This window comes from Cyprinus carpio, chromosome A24 (genome assembly GCF_018340385.1).
Source record: "Cyprinus carpio isolate SPL01 chromosome A24, ASM1834038v1, whole genome shotgun sequence".
In the NCBI taxonomy this organism is placed as follows: domain Eukaryota; kingdom Metazoa; phylum Chordata; class Actinopteri; order Cypriniformes; family Cyprinidae; genus Cyprinus; species Cyprinus carpio.
The window spans coordinates 25244263-25260588 of NC_056595.1; the positions used below are offsets into that span (position 1 = coordinate 25244263).

The following is a 16326-nucleotide window of genomic DNA, read 5'->3' on the forward strand; positions in this document are numbered from 1 at the left end:
GGACTGTCTATATGTGTGAGTCATTGAATCATTCACTAAACCAATCAGAACACAACAGTGATTCATTCAGAAGCAAACCAAGTTACTGTCTATGATTTGAGTCACTGAATCATTCACTGAACCAATTAGAACAAAACAATGATTCACTCAGGAACAAACCAAATGACGGTCTTCAAACCAAACTCATTTGTGAGGACAATGGGGAAGCGTTTCATCGAAAAATAATTGAACTTGCTCTTTTAATTAAGGCAGTGGTGGTGCATGGACCAGCAGATGTCGAGTCGTCGAACACGAGCCACTTTGTAGGTTTGTGTCAAGAGCAACAGGAAACAGAATTAATTAATGAGGCGGGCCGCAGTGTTTGATGACAGAATTCGCTGTCTAATGAACACACTCTCACCTGGTAGAAATTGGGCCAGAAGGTGCTGATGGCCAGCTCCACCTGCTGCCACTTCTGGAAGGCCGATCCGGATGAGTTCCACACAGCGAAGCCCAGAAGATTGTTGTTCTCCTTGACGTAGATGAGCAGCTGGCCAGGACTCGATCCCTCTCGACTGGTGGCGTAATACTGGAATATGACGCAGTGGGTGTCGTTCTCTTTGAACTGCGGCATGTAGAGCTGCGCTCTCTGACCGGAGGACCGTCCCGAGGTGTTCACCATCATGACCGCTGAACCTGTAGACAGGAAATCACAAACGTTACAAGCTGAAAATACAACACTGCAACAGTGCAAACTAATCAGTGCCGCCCATTTATGCCTGTGCGAATTTTCTGCGGTGTAAATGCTAACATCGATCAGTAATTCAATCCAGAAAGCAGGATACGTGCTCAAGTGTCATATCTTGTCAGATCTCGTCAAATTTCATATCTATATCATAATTTAATACTAATATTTAATAATAATTTAATAATTTTTATCAATCATTTAAATGAGTTAATTTATATTTTCCATTGTACTTTGAGATAAAATTTTTGTAATATAATTTAAATTTGTTATTTATATATTTGACATTTTAAATTTTAGTTAAAATTTTTGTAATTTTGTTGTGTCATTTTTATTTTTTAATAAGTCTATATAGTTTTTATAAATTTTATTTCAGTTTTACTTTTTCTTTTAGCACTTTAACTTTAACTAAATGAGCATTAGAAAAATTTACAAATCAAAAAAAAAATCAAACTTTTTTAATAATCTAATTACAAAAAACTAAAACTAAAAATAAAGTTTAAACTGAAGTGCAAAAAAACAAAATAAAAATATAATTTTATTGCTTGACATAAAACATAAAATAAATGTTAAAACAAATTACTATATATATATACACACACACAAGTATTTTATTTAAATTAGATGCCAAGGCAATATTTCATTTTTTTTAAGATGAAGAACTAAAAAAAAACCTAAACTAAAAACATAAACATTTATGTTTTTTAACATAAAATGAACATTAACTTGAATAAAATAAAATATAAAAAATAAACTTATTTTATTTAAGTTACATGACCAGACAATATTTCTAATTTCCATTTAAGTTAAGACTTGACATAAAATAAACATTAACATAAATGTAAAATGTAAAAAAAAAAAAAAAAAAAATCCACCCCACAAAAACTCATAAAAAACCATATTAACTTTATGGTTTTAGTTTTAGTTCCGCGGCTGAAATGTGCAGAATAAATCACTCCTGCAGCATCCTGACATTATTATCCACCCCACAAACACTCATCATGTGTCAGCGCTGGTTTGTGCTCACAGGAAGTGACATAACACTGACGAGCCGAGTGCAGTCTCTGAACAAACGCATCACTTCCTCTGAGTGTGTCCATGTGTGTAACTCGTTCAGCATGAGGTGTGTGAAGTGAAAGGGTTAATGAGTAGCTTCTGTCACATCAGAGCGGCTCTCGACAGAAAGCAGATGTCGACTTGAGAGCCGTGTGTTTGTCCAGAGCAACTGAAGCTCATTAAACCCTCATTTACACTCAAGAAGAAACTCTTCAGCTGCTGCTTCTGGTGTCAGATCTTGAGTGATTTTGATCAAGTAAAGGTCAGAATAACTGCAGTAATATCTCCAGATGAACTCTTACTGGACTGAAGCAGCTCAGCTTTACTTGATTCTCCATCATCATGTTTTAGAGTCTCAAATCTGATCATCAGGATCTTTTGAGGAGCGTTTGTCGTATTTTTGCTTTACTTTCACTGTTCCTCAGCGGAGGAATGATCTTCACAAGCCCTCCAGAACATCTCACATCTTCTGAGGAGCCTTTATTTCTTCATCTCTCAATCACTGCATTATATGTTTGGATCATTTACATCTCATCTCACTGAGACACATTACTGGAGATATAGAGAACAGACTCATGTTTATAGCATTTTATGTCAGCATCTGCTGTATGAAATGTTCCATTTAAAAAAAAAAAACAGATTTTCCAGGGTTAAAACAGGACGAACTGGATCAGATGTGTTGTTTTTCATGAATGCAGCAGGTCTGAACTCTGAGGTTGTGACTCTACTGTCACAATGAGCTCATTACTGAATCTGCTGACACACACAGCACTGTATGCATCAGCTCTCCATAACCTCACATCTGTGAGCGTGTGCAGAACACAATACTAGCTCAACACTAAATACTGTGCTTTATACTGTACACATTCCTCCACAGACTTTCACTCCATACACACTAAAATGTAGCATCCAAGTGCACATGCTGCAGAAACAGATCTATTCTATCATTAGATTAAAAAAGAAAAAGAATAAAAAAAAATAAACAAAATTAAAAATTGTTTTTATTTGTTTTTATTTCTCTGTTTTTTTTTTAGATTTTCATTTTTTAAATTCAATCAATCAAATTTTAAAGGTCTATTTAGTTTTTTTTTTCAGTTTTACTTTTAGTTATTTGAAAATGAGAAATAAAATGAAAATAAAATGAAAAAGTTTTATATTTATATATTTTTTTCTCCGTTTAAGTTTATTTTGAATATGATATATATATATATAAATTTACCTTTATTTTAGTAAAAATTATTTGAAAATTCAGAAAATGGATAAATGGATATTTGTTATTTATTTTAGTACATCAAGTTGAACTAAATGAGAATGAGAAAATTATGTATTTTATTTATGAAATGTTATTTTATAGTTATAGTTATTTTAGTTCATCAAGTTAAACTAAATTAAAAAGAAAAATGAAATGCTAATATTAATATTGTATTAATATACAATCCGATGACGACTTCGACATTCCTGAAGTGTTTCCACTTTTTTTTTTATCCGATATTCATCAGACGTTTAGCCAACGGTCCGAATGTGGTTGCTAGGGTGTGCTGTACTGTAGTTGTTTCAATGTTGTTGCTAAAGGGATCTAGGTGGTTGCCAGGGTGTACCAGGTGGTTGCTAGGGTATTTTTGAGCAGTCTGGTGTGAGAAGAGTGCCTGTGATCTCCCGGTCTATGGGATTTGTCACCTGTTTTATGGTCCAGCAGACCTAGAACCCCTTAATAACAACATAGAAACAACTACAGTACAGTACGCCCTAGCAACCACATAAGAAACACCCAGAACCCCATAGCAGCCACCCAGTACACCCAGGCAACCAACTAGAACCCCTTAACAGCAACATAGAAACAACTACAGTACAGTACACCCTAGCAACCACATATCAATCACCTGGAACATCCAGAATTTCCTAGAAACTACACAACAACCACCAAAACCATGCAGAACCCCTTAACAACAACATCGAAACAACTACAGTACAGTACGCCCTAGCAACCACATAATAAACACCCAGAACCCCATAGCAACCACCCGGTACACCCTGGCAACCACCTAGAAGCCATTAACAACAACACAGAAACAACTACAGTACAGTACAGTACATACTAGCAACCACATATCAATCATCTGGAACATCCTAGCAACTGCCCAGAAACTCCTAGAAACTACACAACAGCCACCAATACACCCTAGCAACCACACATCAATCATCTGGAACATCCTAGCAACTGCCAAGAATCTCCTAGAAACTACACAACAGCCACCAATACACCCTAGCAACCACACATCAATCATCTGGAACATCCTAGCAACTGCCAAGAATCTCCTAGAAACTACACAACAGCCACCAATACACCCTAGCAACCACAAATCAATCATCTGGAACATCCTAGCAACTGCCCAGAAACTCCTAGAAACTACACAACAGCCACCAATACACCTTAGCAACCAACAGAACTTCCTAGCAACCACACAGAACCCCTTAACAACAACATAGAAGCAACTACAGTACAGTACGCCCTAGCAACCACATAAGACACACCCAGAACCCCATACCAACCCCCCGGTACACCCTGGCAACCACCTAGAACCCATTAACAACAACATAGAAGCAACTACAGTACAGTACGCCCTAGCAACCACATAAGACACACCCAGAACCCCATACCAACCCCCCGGTACACCCTGGCAACCACCTAGAACCCATTAACAACAACACAGAAACAACCACAGTACAGTACGCCCTAGCAACCACATATCAATCATCTGGAACATCCCAGAAACTCCTTGAAACTACATGACAACCACCAATACACCTTAGCAACCACCGGAACCCCTTAACAACAACAACACTGAAGCAACTACAGTAGAGTCCACCCTAGCAACCACATAAAAAACATCAGAACCCCCTAGCAACCACATAGAACCCCCTTAACAATAACAATGAAAAAACTACACTAAAGTACATCCTAGCAACAACATATCAATCATCTGGAACATCCTAGCAACTGCCCAGAAACTCATAGAAACAACACAACAGCCACCAATACACCCTAGCAACCACATATCAATCATCTGGAACATCCTAGCAACTGCCCAGAAACTCCTAGAAACAACATAACAACCACCAATACACCTTAGCAACTAACAGAACCCCTTAGCAACCCAGCAACCACCCAGAACCCCTTAGCAACAACATATAAACAACCCAGCACACCTTAGCAACCACCCAGAACACATTAGCAGTGTGGCGGTGAGTTTCTTCACATTTTCTTCAGAAAATATACAAATATAGATTGTTTTGTTTTTTACAAGATGTAAAGAATCTAAGCAACCACAAACAGGTATCAATCAGCACGATTTTGGTGAATGTCTCAAACTCTCTCAGTTTCTTACTGCAGAAGTTTTGAAGTATCTTCTCCAGAAGCTGCTGAATCACATCAGCCTTCATTTCATCTGCATTGATCTCTGTGAATTATGGGATGGCAGATCTTGTTATGTTTGGCCTACTGTACAGAGTTACAAGGTGAAACTGAATTAGAGCAGCAGAAGTGTCCATGTTAACGCACCTTCCTGCTTCATTATGGTTTTACGGCTGAGTTAATGCACTCGTCTCATATCAGGTATCAGCTTCTGGGAGATATTGAGTGGAAGCGGCTCCTGAAGAAATGCGCTGTAAGGTAATTACGCTCGCGTGGCGTATAATGGAGTTGGCAGCGCCGGCGTCTGACACACACCTGCTGTGTGTTGTTTGTGTAACTCATTAGACGGACTAAACGCTTCTCTCTTCATCCGTGGAGTAACGGCTGCAATCTGCTGCTGATTTTCCTGCGACGCGCCGTGTGTCTGCTGACAGTTTCTCAAACACGCCGCTGCATTAACTCCGTTTGCTTGACACTTAATACCATGTTTTTTGGCAACAGTAATACTCCCTTACAAAACAGTACTGCAGTGGTCTCACTGTACAGTGATGGCATCGATGGTAATACTATGGTACTTTGAAATACAGGTACTGATATTGTTATCATTTACTAGAATTAAAAATATTAAATATCTTTCTGGTAATTGATTATCAAAGTAAAATAAATAAATAAATAAATAAACAAAAATGTTGCTTTGGTAACTAACAACAACAACAACAAAAAAAAAGTAAAATTACTAAAACTGAAATTAATTAAAGCTACATAGAAATATTAAAATATTACATTTACATTTATGCATTTAGCAGACGCTTTCATCCAAAGCGACTTACAGTGAATTTAAGGCTATTTTTTTTTTTTTTTTTTTACAGTATGTGTGTATTACTTAAAATATTAATAATAATATACAATAAAAAGTAAAATAAAACTGCATGGTACATGTATAAAATACTTTTTGGTTATTTTTTGTTTTGAAAAATAACATTAAATAAAAAAAGACAATTATTTATTATTTATTTATTTATTATTTTTGGAATTAAAATTAAAAAGTAAAAATTATTATTAATTATTATTAAAATTATTTTGGCAACTAAATTAAATCAAATAAGTTTAAATACTAAAATTACTAAAACTTAAACTGAAATAATAAAAATACTAAATTAGAAATATTAAAAAAATGACAAAAGCACACAACAAAATGATTAAAACCTAAACTAAAATTAGAGTAAAAACTAAAAAATATAATAATAATAATAATAAATAGTAAAATAACACTAAATGGAACGTACAACGTACCATGGTATATCATGGTTTTTCTGGTAAAATGGAAATACCATGTTTTTTAGTCATATACCATGGTAAAAGCATTCATTGAAAAACCTTGGATTGTAAATATGAATAGATTTATCTCTCAGTATGACTGCAGCTGGTCTAGTCTGGGCTGAAGTGGATTAGCTGCTCGGAGATCGATCTGCACCTGAAATCAAAGACCGAATCTGATCACGCCAGAGGACCCGTTTGAAGACACCCACAGATAAACAGAGCCAGCTCAGTGACCTTTGACCCGCTGGTGGCGTTAAAGAGGAAACATCATTAGGTAAGAGACAATCGGAGCTTAATGCCAGTGCGGAATGCGTCCGCAAACGATTGTGAAAGCAGATAATAATGGGATTGTTTCAGTGAAATGTGTTTCTGCCCTCAACAATGCGGCTCTCAGGAGCAATTAAGAGAAAGAGGCTTTTAAAAGCGACTGGTGCATTTCCATAAAGGGCAAAGCTCTGAAATCACATAAAACACAAGCTAAATGCTTTTTACTGCTCAGTACGGGGGGAAATAAATAAAGAGAGAGATTATATCTCTTCCAGTGATCATAGAGCTGCAGTTAAACACAGATGTCAGGAGCTCACAGCAGATGATACGTTTCACTTTAGTTCAAGCGCTTCGGCTGCATCAAGCATGCTAATTAGGGGTTAATGGAAGATGTTGCAGCGCAAGCGACGTCTTCCAGGCCTCAGTCGCGTCAATATTTAAACGAGATGCATTAATTAATCACACATATCACTAAAACAAAAACCACCAATAAAACATCAGTAATCACACGGATCACTAACAGAAACTCTGTCAGGACAACAGAGACACAATCAACGGATAAACAGAACGAGAGACAACAAGCCTGCCTCAACACTGACAAGATGAGAGCTCCCAATATTTAAACTGAAAAAAAAAAAAAAACAAATTTATTATTAAAAATTACAAATTAAAAAAAAATGAATTCTCACTCAGTATTTAGCTAGTAATTAATAGTTTTTGGTCTTGGTTTTGGTTAAATTTTGTTAATATTAAGTCAATAGTAATATTTGTAAAAATATAATAATAAAAATATAATAAAAATTTTGATATATCATTTTAAACATTTTTGTTTTTACTTTTTTTAAATACATAAAAATGAAACAAATTAAGTATACTATTACTACTATTTAGCTACTATTTAGCTGGATTTTAATGCTTCTTTTTGGCCAAAAATTAAATACAAAAATTAAAATATATAAATAAAATGAATAAATATTAACATTTATTAATAATATAAAGTTCATAGCAACATTTGTAATAATATATTGATAAAAAAATATATATATATATATATATATATATATATATATATATATATATATATATATATATATATATATATATATATATATTTAAAAAAGTAAAAATTAATACATTATTTTTTTAATAGTATAAAACTGCAAAAAGTGATATTCTCACTCAGTATATAGCTGGCTTTTATTAGTCCTAGGCATAAAATAAAATAAAAAATTAAAATAACAAAATGTAAATATATAAACTAAATTAATAAATACTAATATTTATTAATAATATGTATAAATTAGACATTTCAAAAATAAAATAACAAAAATAAAAAAACTCAAACAAAAATAAAACTAAAAAATATTATGTTTTAATTATATAAAGTTTAAATTGATATGTTAAAAATATATTGATAAAAATGTACAAATTAAAAAATAATGTATTAATGAAAATGTATAAAATAAAATTTAAAGGAAATAAAAAAATTTAAAAATTAAAATGACATGTTAGCTTCCAAATGAAATCAGGAGAATTAGGGTGCTTTCAGAATGTTCTGCATTTCAACACTAATGAAGCCAAACATGAGTTAATAATATAATAATCATATGTGATCTCAGTGCAGTGCTGGTCTGATCTGATCTAATGAAACTCCATTCAGGGGAATCAAATATCCGTTCCATTCACTGATAAGCGGCCAAAGTTCCTTCTTCATTACCGGAGGCGTCACTAATCATTCCAGTCCACACACAGCCTGTCCGACCCATAATGCTGTGTGTCTCTCCGGCCTCGTTGAGTGTGAATAACGTACAAGTGCTCTTGTGGAAGTAACACAATCAATGGCTTTCAGCAATAAACGCTGCTGTAACCTTGCATTATCATTAACACACACACACACACACACTCTCAGCCAATCTGGAGCGGTTCCCCGGCGAGCCGCTGATGAACATGTTTGTTTGGAATTATCCAGCGCTTCTTTTCCAATTTGTCCGTGCTGGGATTAGTGCGGGTCTCGGCGCCCCAACAACACGACCCCCCCCCTCCTTATTAATTAACAACCACAACAAAAAAACCACGCAAAAAAAAGGTGGGCCAATGTAAACCGCATTAAATGGGACTGGACTGAGAGAGTGAATGATGAATTGTTGCCTGAGGGAAGCGTCTGCTAATAGAGTTAACATGCATTTCAATGCTCACATCACTGATGTGTGTGTAACACCGAGAGGAGAACATGCATGACCTCCATAAACGCATCCGAAGAAGGAAACGAACCAAAATTAAAAACAAATAAAATAAAACTAAAAAATTTGAAAAAAATTAATAAATGTTTATATTTATTAGTAATACTATATTAATAGTTATTAATTATATATTAATAAAAATAATACATATAAAAATGTAGTAAAAATATTAAAACTAATTAAAAGTAATATGTATTAGTAGAATATTAAATAAATCAAATGAAAAAAAAATTATTAAAAATATTAAAATAATATTATAAAGCAATTAAAAATAAAAACATATTTCTTTATAGCTTACAATTTAAATCAGGAATTTAATACCCTAATTTTTTTTATTTTGTATCTTACATTTAATTTTAATAAAACACAATTATTAAATATTAAGACTTATTAATAATATATTAATGAAAAAGAAATAAAATAGAAAATTTTGTCAGTAAAAATATTAAAATGACATTAAAAAAAAAAGACAATTATAAATTATCTTCCAAATGAAATCAGGAAATTAATAACCTAACATGTAAATTAAATTTTTACGATATCATTTTTGTAAAAATAATTCAGATGTCAGGCCTGGAAAATTTATAACATTTTTTTTTTTGAATCACATAAATTAGTATTTAAAAAGAGTGAAAAAACCCTGTATATAAAACTGATCAAGGCTTCGGGATCTAATGCTGGAAACCCACTGATCCCTCATTAGACTGAGGATGTTTCTGATTGGCTGGGAATCTGTCCAGCAGCCAATCAGCACTCTCTGCTGAATGAGTGAAGGAAGCATGTGCGCTCTCTGATCTGACCAGCATCAGCCATTGGCTCTGCGCTCGGCCCTCTGGGTAACGGCCAGCGGGACTCTGAGTGCTCTTTATGGGCCGCCGCTGGATCTGGCCGCGCTCCACGGCTCACGGGACACCTGTGCTGATCTTCCTTCTGTACTCCGGTAAAAACAGAGCACATTCAGCCCACAGCAGGACTCTCCATCAGAGAAACACAGAAGACACGCTGAGACTCCGAACCACACCATACAGCTCACCCCATCAATACCTTTACATAACACCTACAACTGCATTATAATTATATCAGATTATTTTGAATCCCAATATCAATTGTATTACTAATACAATTGCACTAAATTATAATTATATTATGAATTAAATAATTTATTTCACTATTGTATATAGATAAACAGAAGACAGAGGTAAGTGTGAAGTATTATTACAATTAAAAATAACCATTTGAATATATTTTGATCATACTAATTTATTATTATAATTAAAGCTGGATTTTATTTGATCTCACACACATTACTGGATCAAAAATACAGTGAAAATTATTAGAATTTAAAAGAACTGTTTTCTATTTGAATTTATTGTAAGATTTAATTTATTCCTGTCAACGCGAAGCTGAATTTAATTTAATCAAATGCATTTTATTTGATCAAAAATACAGTAAAAATATGTAATATATTGTAAAATGTAATTTATTCCTGTGATACAAAGCTGAATTTTCAGCATTATTACTCCACAATTATTACATTGTGATACACTATTATTCAAAAGATTGATGAACGTAAGATTCAAATAATAATTATAATAATACTTTTATTAACCAAGGATGCATTAAATTGATTAAAAGTGACAGTAAAGACATTTATAATGTTACAAAAGATTTCTATTTCCAATAAATGCTGTTCTTTTGAACTTTCTGTTCATCTGTGAATCCTGAAAAATAAAATATATCACGGTTTCCACAAAAATATTCTGTTTTCAACATTGCTAATAATCAGAAATGTTTCTTGAGCAGCAAATCATCATATTAGAATGATTTCTGAAGATCATGTGACACTGAAGACTGGAGTAATGATGCTGAAAATTTAGCTGCGCATCACAGAAAATACATTACACTTTAACAGAGATTCACATAGAAAACAGCTGTTTTACATTAGAATAATATTTCACAATTTTTACTGTATTTTTGATCAAATAAATACAGTCTTGGTGAGCAGAAGAGACTCTTCCAGAAACAGACGACACAGTTCTGCCTCCAGCAGAGGAATCTCAGCTTTCTGGATGTTCTGATTTGTATCTGGTCTGTAAGCGGATCATTTCCAGACGCTTCCGGACACTCAGAGAGAAACACCGGAGCGATGAAGAAAGAGAAGTTCTGCTCGTTCTTTGATTGGTTCAATAATGAGGTGTTTTTCAGAGTCTCGCAGGAGTCCGTCTCTCTTCCAGCGATCCATCACGGCCTTATTAGCGCTGAACTCTTAACGGGTGGCGTCCAGACGCGGCCCTAACGACGCCTCGTTAGCAGCAGCCGCGTACAGACACAGCTATTATCACTGAAACAATCGCACTCTTCAAAGTGAGTGGAAATAATTGCCTGGAGATGCCTTACGCCTTCACGCACACGTCCATCTGAACAAACACTGGATATTAAAGGAGAAGAAACGCAGAAGATGGTTGGATCGTGGAAAAGTGGGCATTACCCAGTGTTGAACATTTCACAATTAAACAAAATAATTCAAATTTAATTAAAATGAAATTAAATTCAAATATATACCTAGGAATTAAAATGAACTGAAATTCAAAGATATGCCTACAAAGACTTTTAAATAGAGAAGCCAAGTTTGTCAAGCAATCACAAAGATAACTCTTTAAAATACATAACTACATCTTTAAAAATATATATTTATTTATTTATTTATGTCATATTATACATAAATATTTAATCTTTTATATAAATAAAAATGTTTAAATAAAAATAATATTAATGAATAGAGAAATAATATATAATTAAACATTTGAATAAAATATAAAATTGTTTGTATATATTTTTATATTTCAATAGTAATTATTTGTAATGTAAATCACAATTTATCATGTAAATATATTGTAAATATATAAATATAAAAATATACCATAATATTATAGAAAGAGAGAGAGAGAGAGCATATTATATATATATATATATATTATATTATTATAATTATTACATATATTATACACATATATATATATATATATATATACACATATATATATATATATATATATATCTATATATATATATATATATATATATATATATATATATATATGTATATATATATATATATATATATATATAGAGCGAGAGAGAGAGAGAGAGAGAGAGAGAGAGTAAGCGTGTATATTGTATAATAACGTCAAGAGATAACCCATAAAATAATATAAAAAATAATAACGTCAAGAGATAACCGATATATTTTTATAATAATATATCATAAAATAATATGAATAAATAAAAAATAATTATATTTAATCATATTAATATATTTTAAATATATAATTAAAAATGTAATATATTATATATTGTAAAAAAATATATATTTTTTTTTCAATAATAATAATAATAATAATAATAATATCATATGATGTTTGTCAAGAGATAATACAGATCACCGTTTATATATTTAAATAGATTCTAAATATATAATCAAATGTTTTAAAAATATTATATATTTATTAAATGTAATATTTTTAATTATTAATATATACAGTGTATACACACACACACACACACCTGCCAGAATGCCATTACCTCTTTCAATTCAATAAAATCCATTTTAAAACTCAAATTCCTGTTTCTGACTGAAATGTAGCCTGTTCTTCAGTTCTTCAGCAGAAGCTGGATTCTGCGGTTGGTTGTGTTTTATAAGCCGGCGCGGGAACACGAGACGTGACCCTGCAACAAATCACCTCTCCAACAGGAAAGCAGGGCGTCCCAGCATGCACTGCTGCACTCCTTCAGCTTCATTCTGTTCTAATCAATCCCAGCAAATAGCATCTCAAGCTGAGCGCCATAAAGACATAATGTGTGTCAGAGGCCTGTTTGTAGGTATTGGCGCGAGCAGATATGAGCCATAAATTGATACAGAGCCATAAATGGATATTTAATTAATACGGCGGTGAACAGGGTGAGCGGGAGTTTCATTACACGCGTGTCGAGAGCTTTACCGCCGGCCATAATTCTCCAGAGCCGAGCGAGCGCTGGAATTGAACAGCCTGCCGCTGGGCTCCGTTCGGCTCCGACGGGACGCTCAGACCCAGAAATCAGACGAATTTAACCGCCGTCACGTGCCACCAGCGGGTTACAGCGTCTAATTCAATTCGGCCGTATTCTTCCCCACGTCCTGCAGAGATAAAGCAGGTCTGAAAAGATGATTCCCATCCGTTCTCATATAATCCGCCACAATTGGCTCGTAAATACTGGGATTATGATGGAATGATGGGATTGATTTTATCCTTTGTGTTTTTCTACAGCGTGCCTCAGTGTCTAATTCTTCAAAGAAATAGTTCATATTTAACTATTACAATATTATTGCTATTTATTATTATTATTTTATGAACCAGTGTGGAATAACACACTCAATATTACTTCTACTATGCAATAAACTTATTACTATTATTTTAAATAATTTTAAATAAATGTAAAATGATATTTAAATAGCCATTTTCATAAATGGTATAAAACTGAAATATATAAACCATAAACTAGGTTTTGGAACAGATGTTCATAATGTCAATTACTGAATTATTATTTTTACATTATAACATTTTATTCAATTAATATATAAACAACAATTATTATTATTATTATTATTATTATTATTATCTATATTTATTTAACCAGTGTAGAAGAACAGATTATCTTAATTATAGTAACAACAATAATAATAATTCAATTTTATATATATATATATATATATATATATATATATAATATATATATATACATATACATATACACACATATATATATACATATACATATACACACATATATATATACATATACATATACACACATATATATATACATATACATATACACACAAAAACACACACACACACCCACTCACACTCACACACACACACACAAACTCTCACACACACACACACACACTCACAACTCACCCTCACACACAAACTCACACACACACACACACACACACACACACACACACCAGTTCAAACTAAATTCCCATTTATGAACTGTAATAGAGTCGATCCTCATATTCAGCTGTCAGCGAGTGAGACGCTCCTCAAGAAACGAGTGGAAACATCTGGACATAAACACGAGGGGCGTGTCCTGTTCTCAGCCCGATCGCCATGGAGACAGACATCTGGAAACAGGCGAGGGTTCAGAGCCAGTGTGGAAAGTCTCTCTGAAAACTCCTAGAAGACCTGGAGTGTAACGCTGGAGTCTCTTGATACTTTAATGGGGCTCTCTTTCTTTCTCCGTTACACAACTCTAGCTGACATTCAGTGTACGGAAAAGAGTCAGCAACACTGAATGAAACAAACCCTCTCTCTCTCTACTACTACCTCTCTCTAAATCTCTCTCAATGGTTCTCTCTCTCTCTCTCTCTCTCTCTCTCTCTCTCTCTCTCTCTCTCTCTCTCTCTCTCTCTCTGTCTCTCTCTCTCTCTCTCTCTATATATATATATATATATGCATGCATATGCTAGAATACATTTTGAAAAAACATTTTTGGTTGTGATCAAATGCGTGCAGCTTTGACATTATTATTATTTATATATTGTGTTAATTGTTATAGGCGTTTTTTATTATTATTGTTATTATTAAGTACATTTATATAAAAGTGTAATAAAGAATAAAAATATGTAATATTTTATTTATATACTAGAATATATGTGTGGAACTAGAACAGGCTGTCCAGTGAAATCAGGCTTTTTAAGTGCAGCTTTGAGCTTCTCACAAACTGTACCTAATAAAACAGAAAAAGATCATGCATTTGTTTATTTTAAGTGCAAACAAAGGAGGAAAAACACAAAGCAAATGCACCAAATCAAGTTTTTCCCAAACATCTCCTGAATGGTTCACACACAGGCCCAGATCCAATCTCACACGGACCAAACGATTCATCTGATTCATCTGATATAATCTGGGACTGAAGCAATGGAAATTAAGCAGGAATATTATATAAATAAAAGAAATATATATATTTATATATGCATAAATTATTATATTTTTGTTATTATTATATATAGAAATAAAATGAATCAATTGTATTATTGTTATTATACCTATTATTATTATTATTTAAATATCTCAATATATATAAGCTATATATATATATATATATATAATATATATATATATATATATATATATATATATATATATATATACATAAAATATTATATGTGCACTTAAATGTTGTACAGGCTTTAAATTCATTTGTACAGTTGGTTAAATTTATAAAACATTTCTAAAAACATTAATAATGAATAAGTAAATAAATATTAAAAAAAATTACAAAATATCACATTTATGTTTACTGAATTTGTTAAAATTGCAACTATAATAAATAAACATAAAAATTATTAAATACGAAATGTAAGTACACAAATTCTCAAATACAATATTAAACAAAAATTAAAAATCAAATGGGTGAACAAAAAAAGTGTGGTTTTAATAGTGTAAGACACTAATTTTATGCGAGTCTCAGTAGATAAACAGCTAAAGAATCACGTCTGAAAGACAACAAAACATACCTTTTACATACGCTCATCTGTCTATAATTACTGAGCAGCGCAGGGGGAAAAGTAGACAAATTATGAACTTTATGCAAATGAGAGCCGAAAGACAGCAGCCAATCACAGGGGTGCTGGAGATTCAGCCTCATGAATTCAGAGGAGTCTCTTCTGTCTGCGGTGAGCTGAACTCTGACCCGCTGTAATGTAATGAAGTCATTGTGATGCCCCGCTGCTCCCAATTAACCCCGACGACACCATCACAGCGGTGCACACAGAAACACCTGCGGTCCGGGGCATTCTGGGATAATCTGGAGGAACAGACGGTGGTCATGAACCATGCTAAGGCTAATGTTCTTACAGGACTTACAAACGCCAAAAGAAACAAGATCATAAACCACAAATTAAACACTAATGAGAGGAGGAGCACAGCACATCACCTTCCAATCATTGGGCGACTGCTGCGAAGCCCCGCCCATCTGAGAGCTCAGCCAATCATCAGAGCTTCGCATCATTCTTCCCATGACTCAAAGTCAAAGCAACATGTAAAAGAGGAGCTTTTCCACAAAACATTCAGACAACAGGTTCACACCACAAACTAGAACTGAAGTCACTTCACTTCATTCATATGAATTAACTCTGAAAAACCATAGTGTAAGATACATATATTAAACACACACAGTTTGCATGCAATTCATGTGTGCGTTTAGTGTACAAGTGTGAGTGTGAACTGTATGTGTACGACACCTGTGTATGTGTGTGTGTG

General features: G+C 33.1%; 1 protein-coding gene across 1 annotated transcript in view; it reads right to left on the reverse strand.

The window, feature by feature from the left end:
• The window catches only part of ptprma (protein tyrosine phosphatase receptor type Ma), a 207633-nt gene that overhangs the window by 135541 nt on the left and 55766 nt on the right, over positions 1-16326 (reverse strand). The window contains exon 3 of the mRNA XM_042714848.1: positions 401-675. Within this exon, the coding sequence (XP_042570782.1) occupies positions 401-675 (275 nt within the window). The remainder of the gene's footprint in view (positions 1-400; positions 676-16326) is intronic.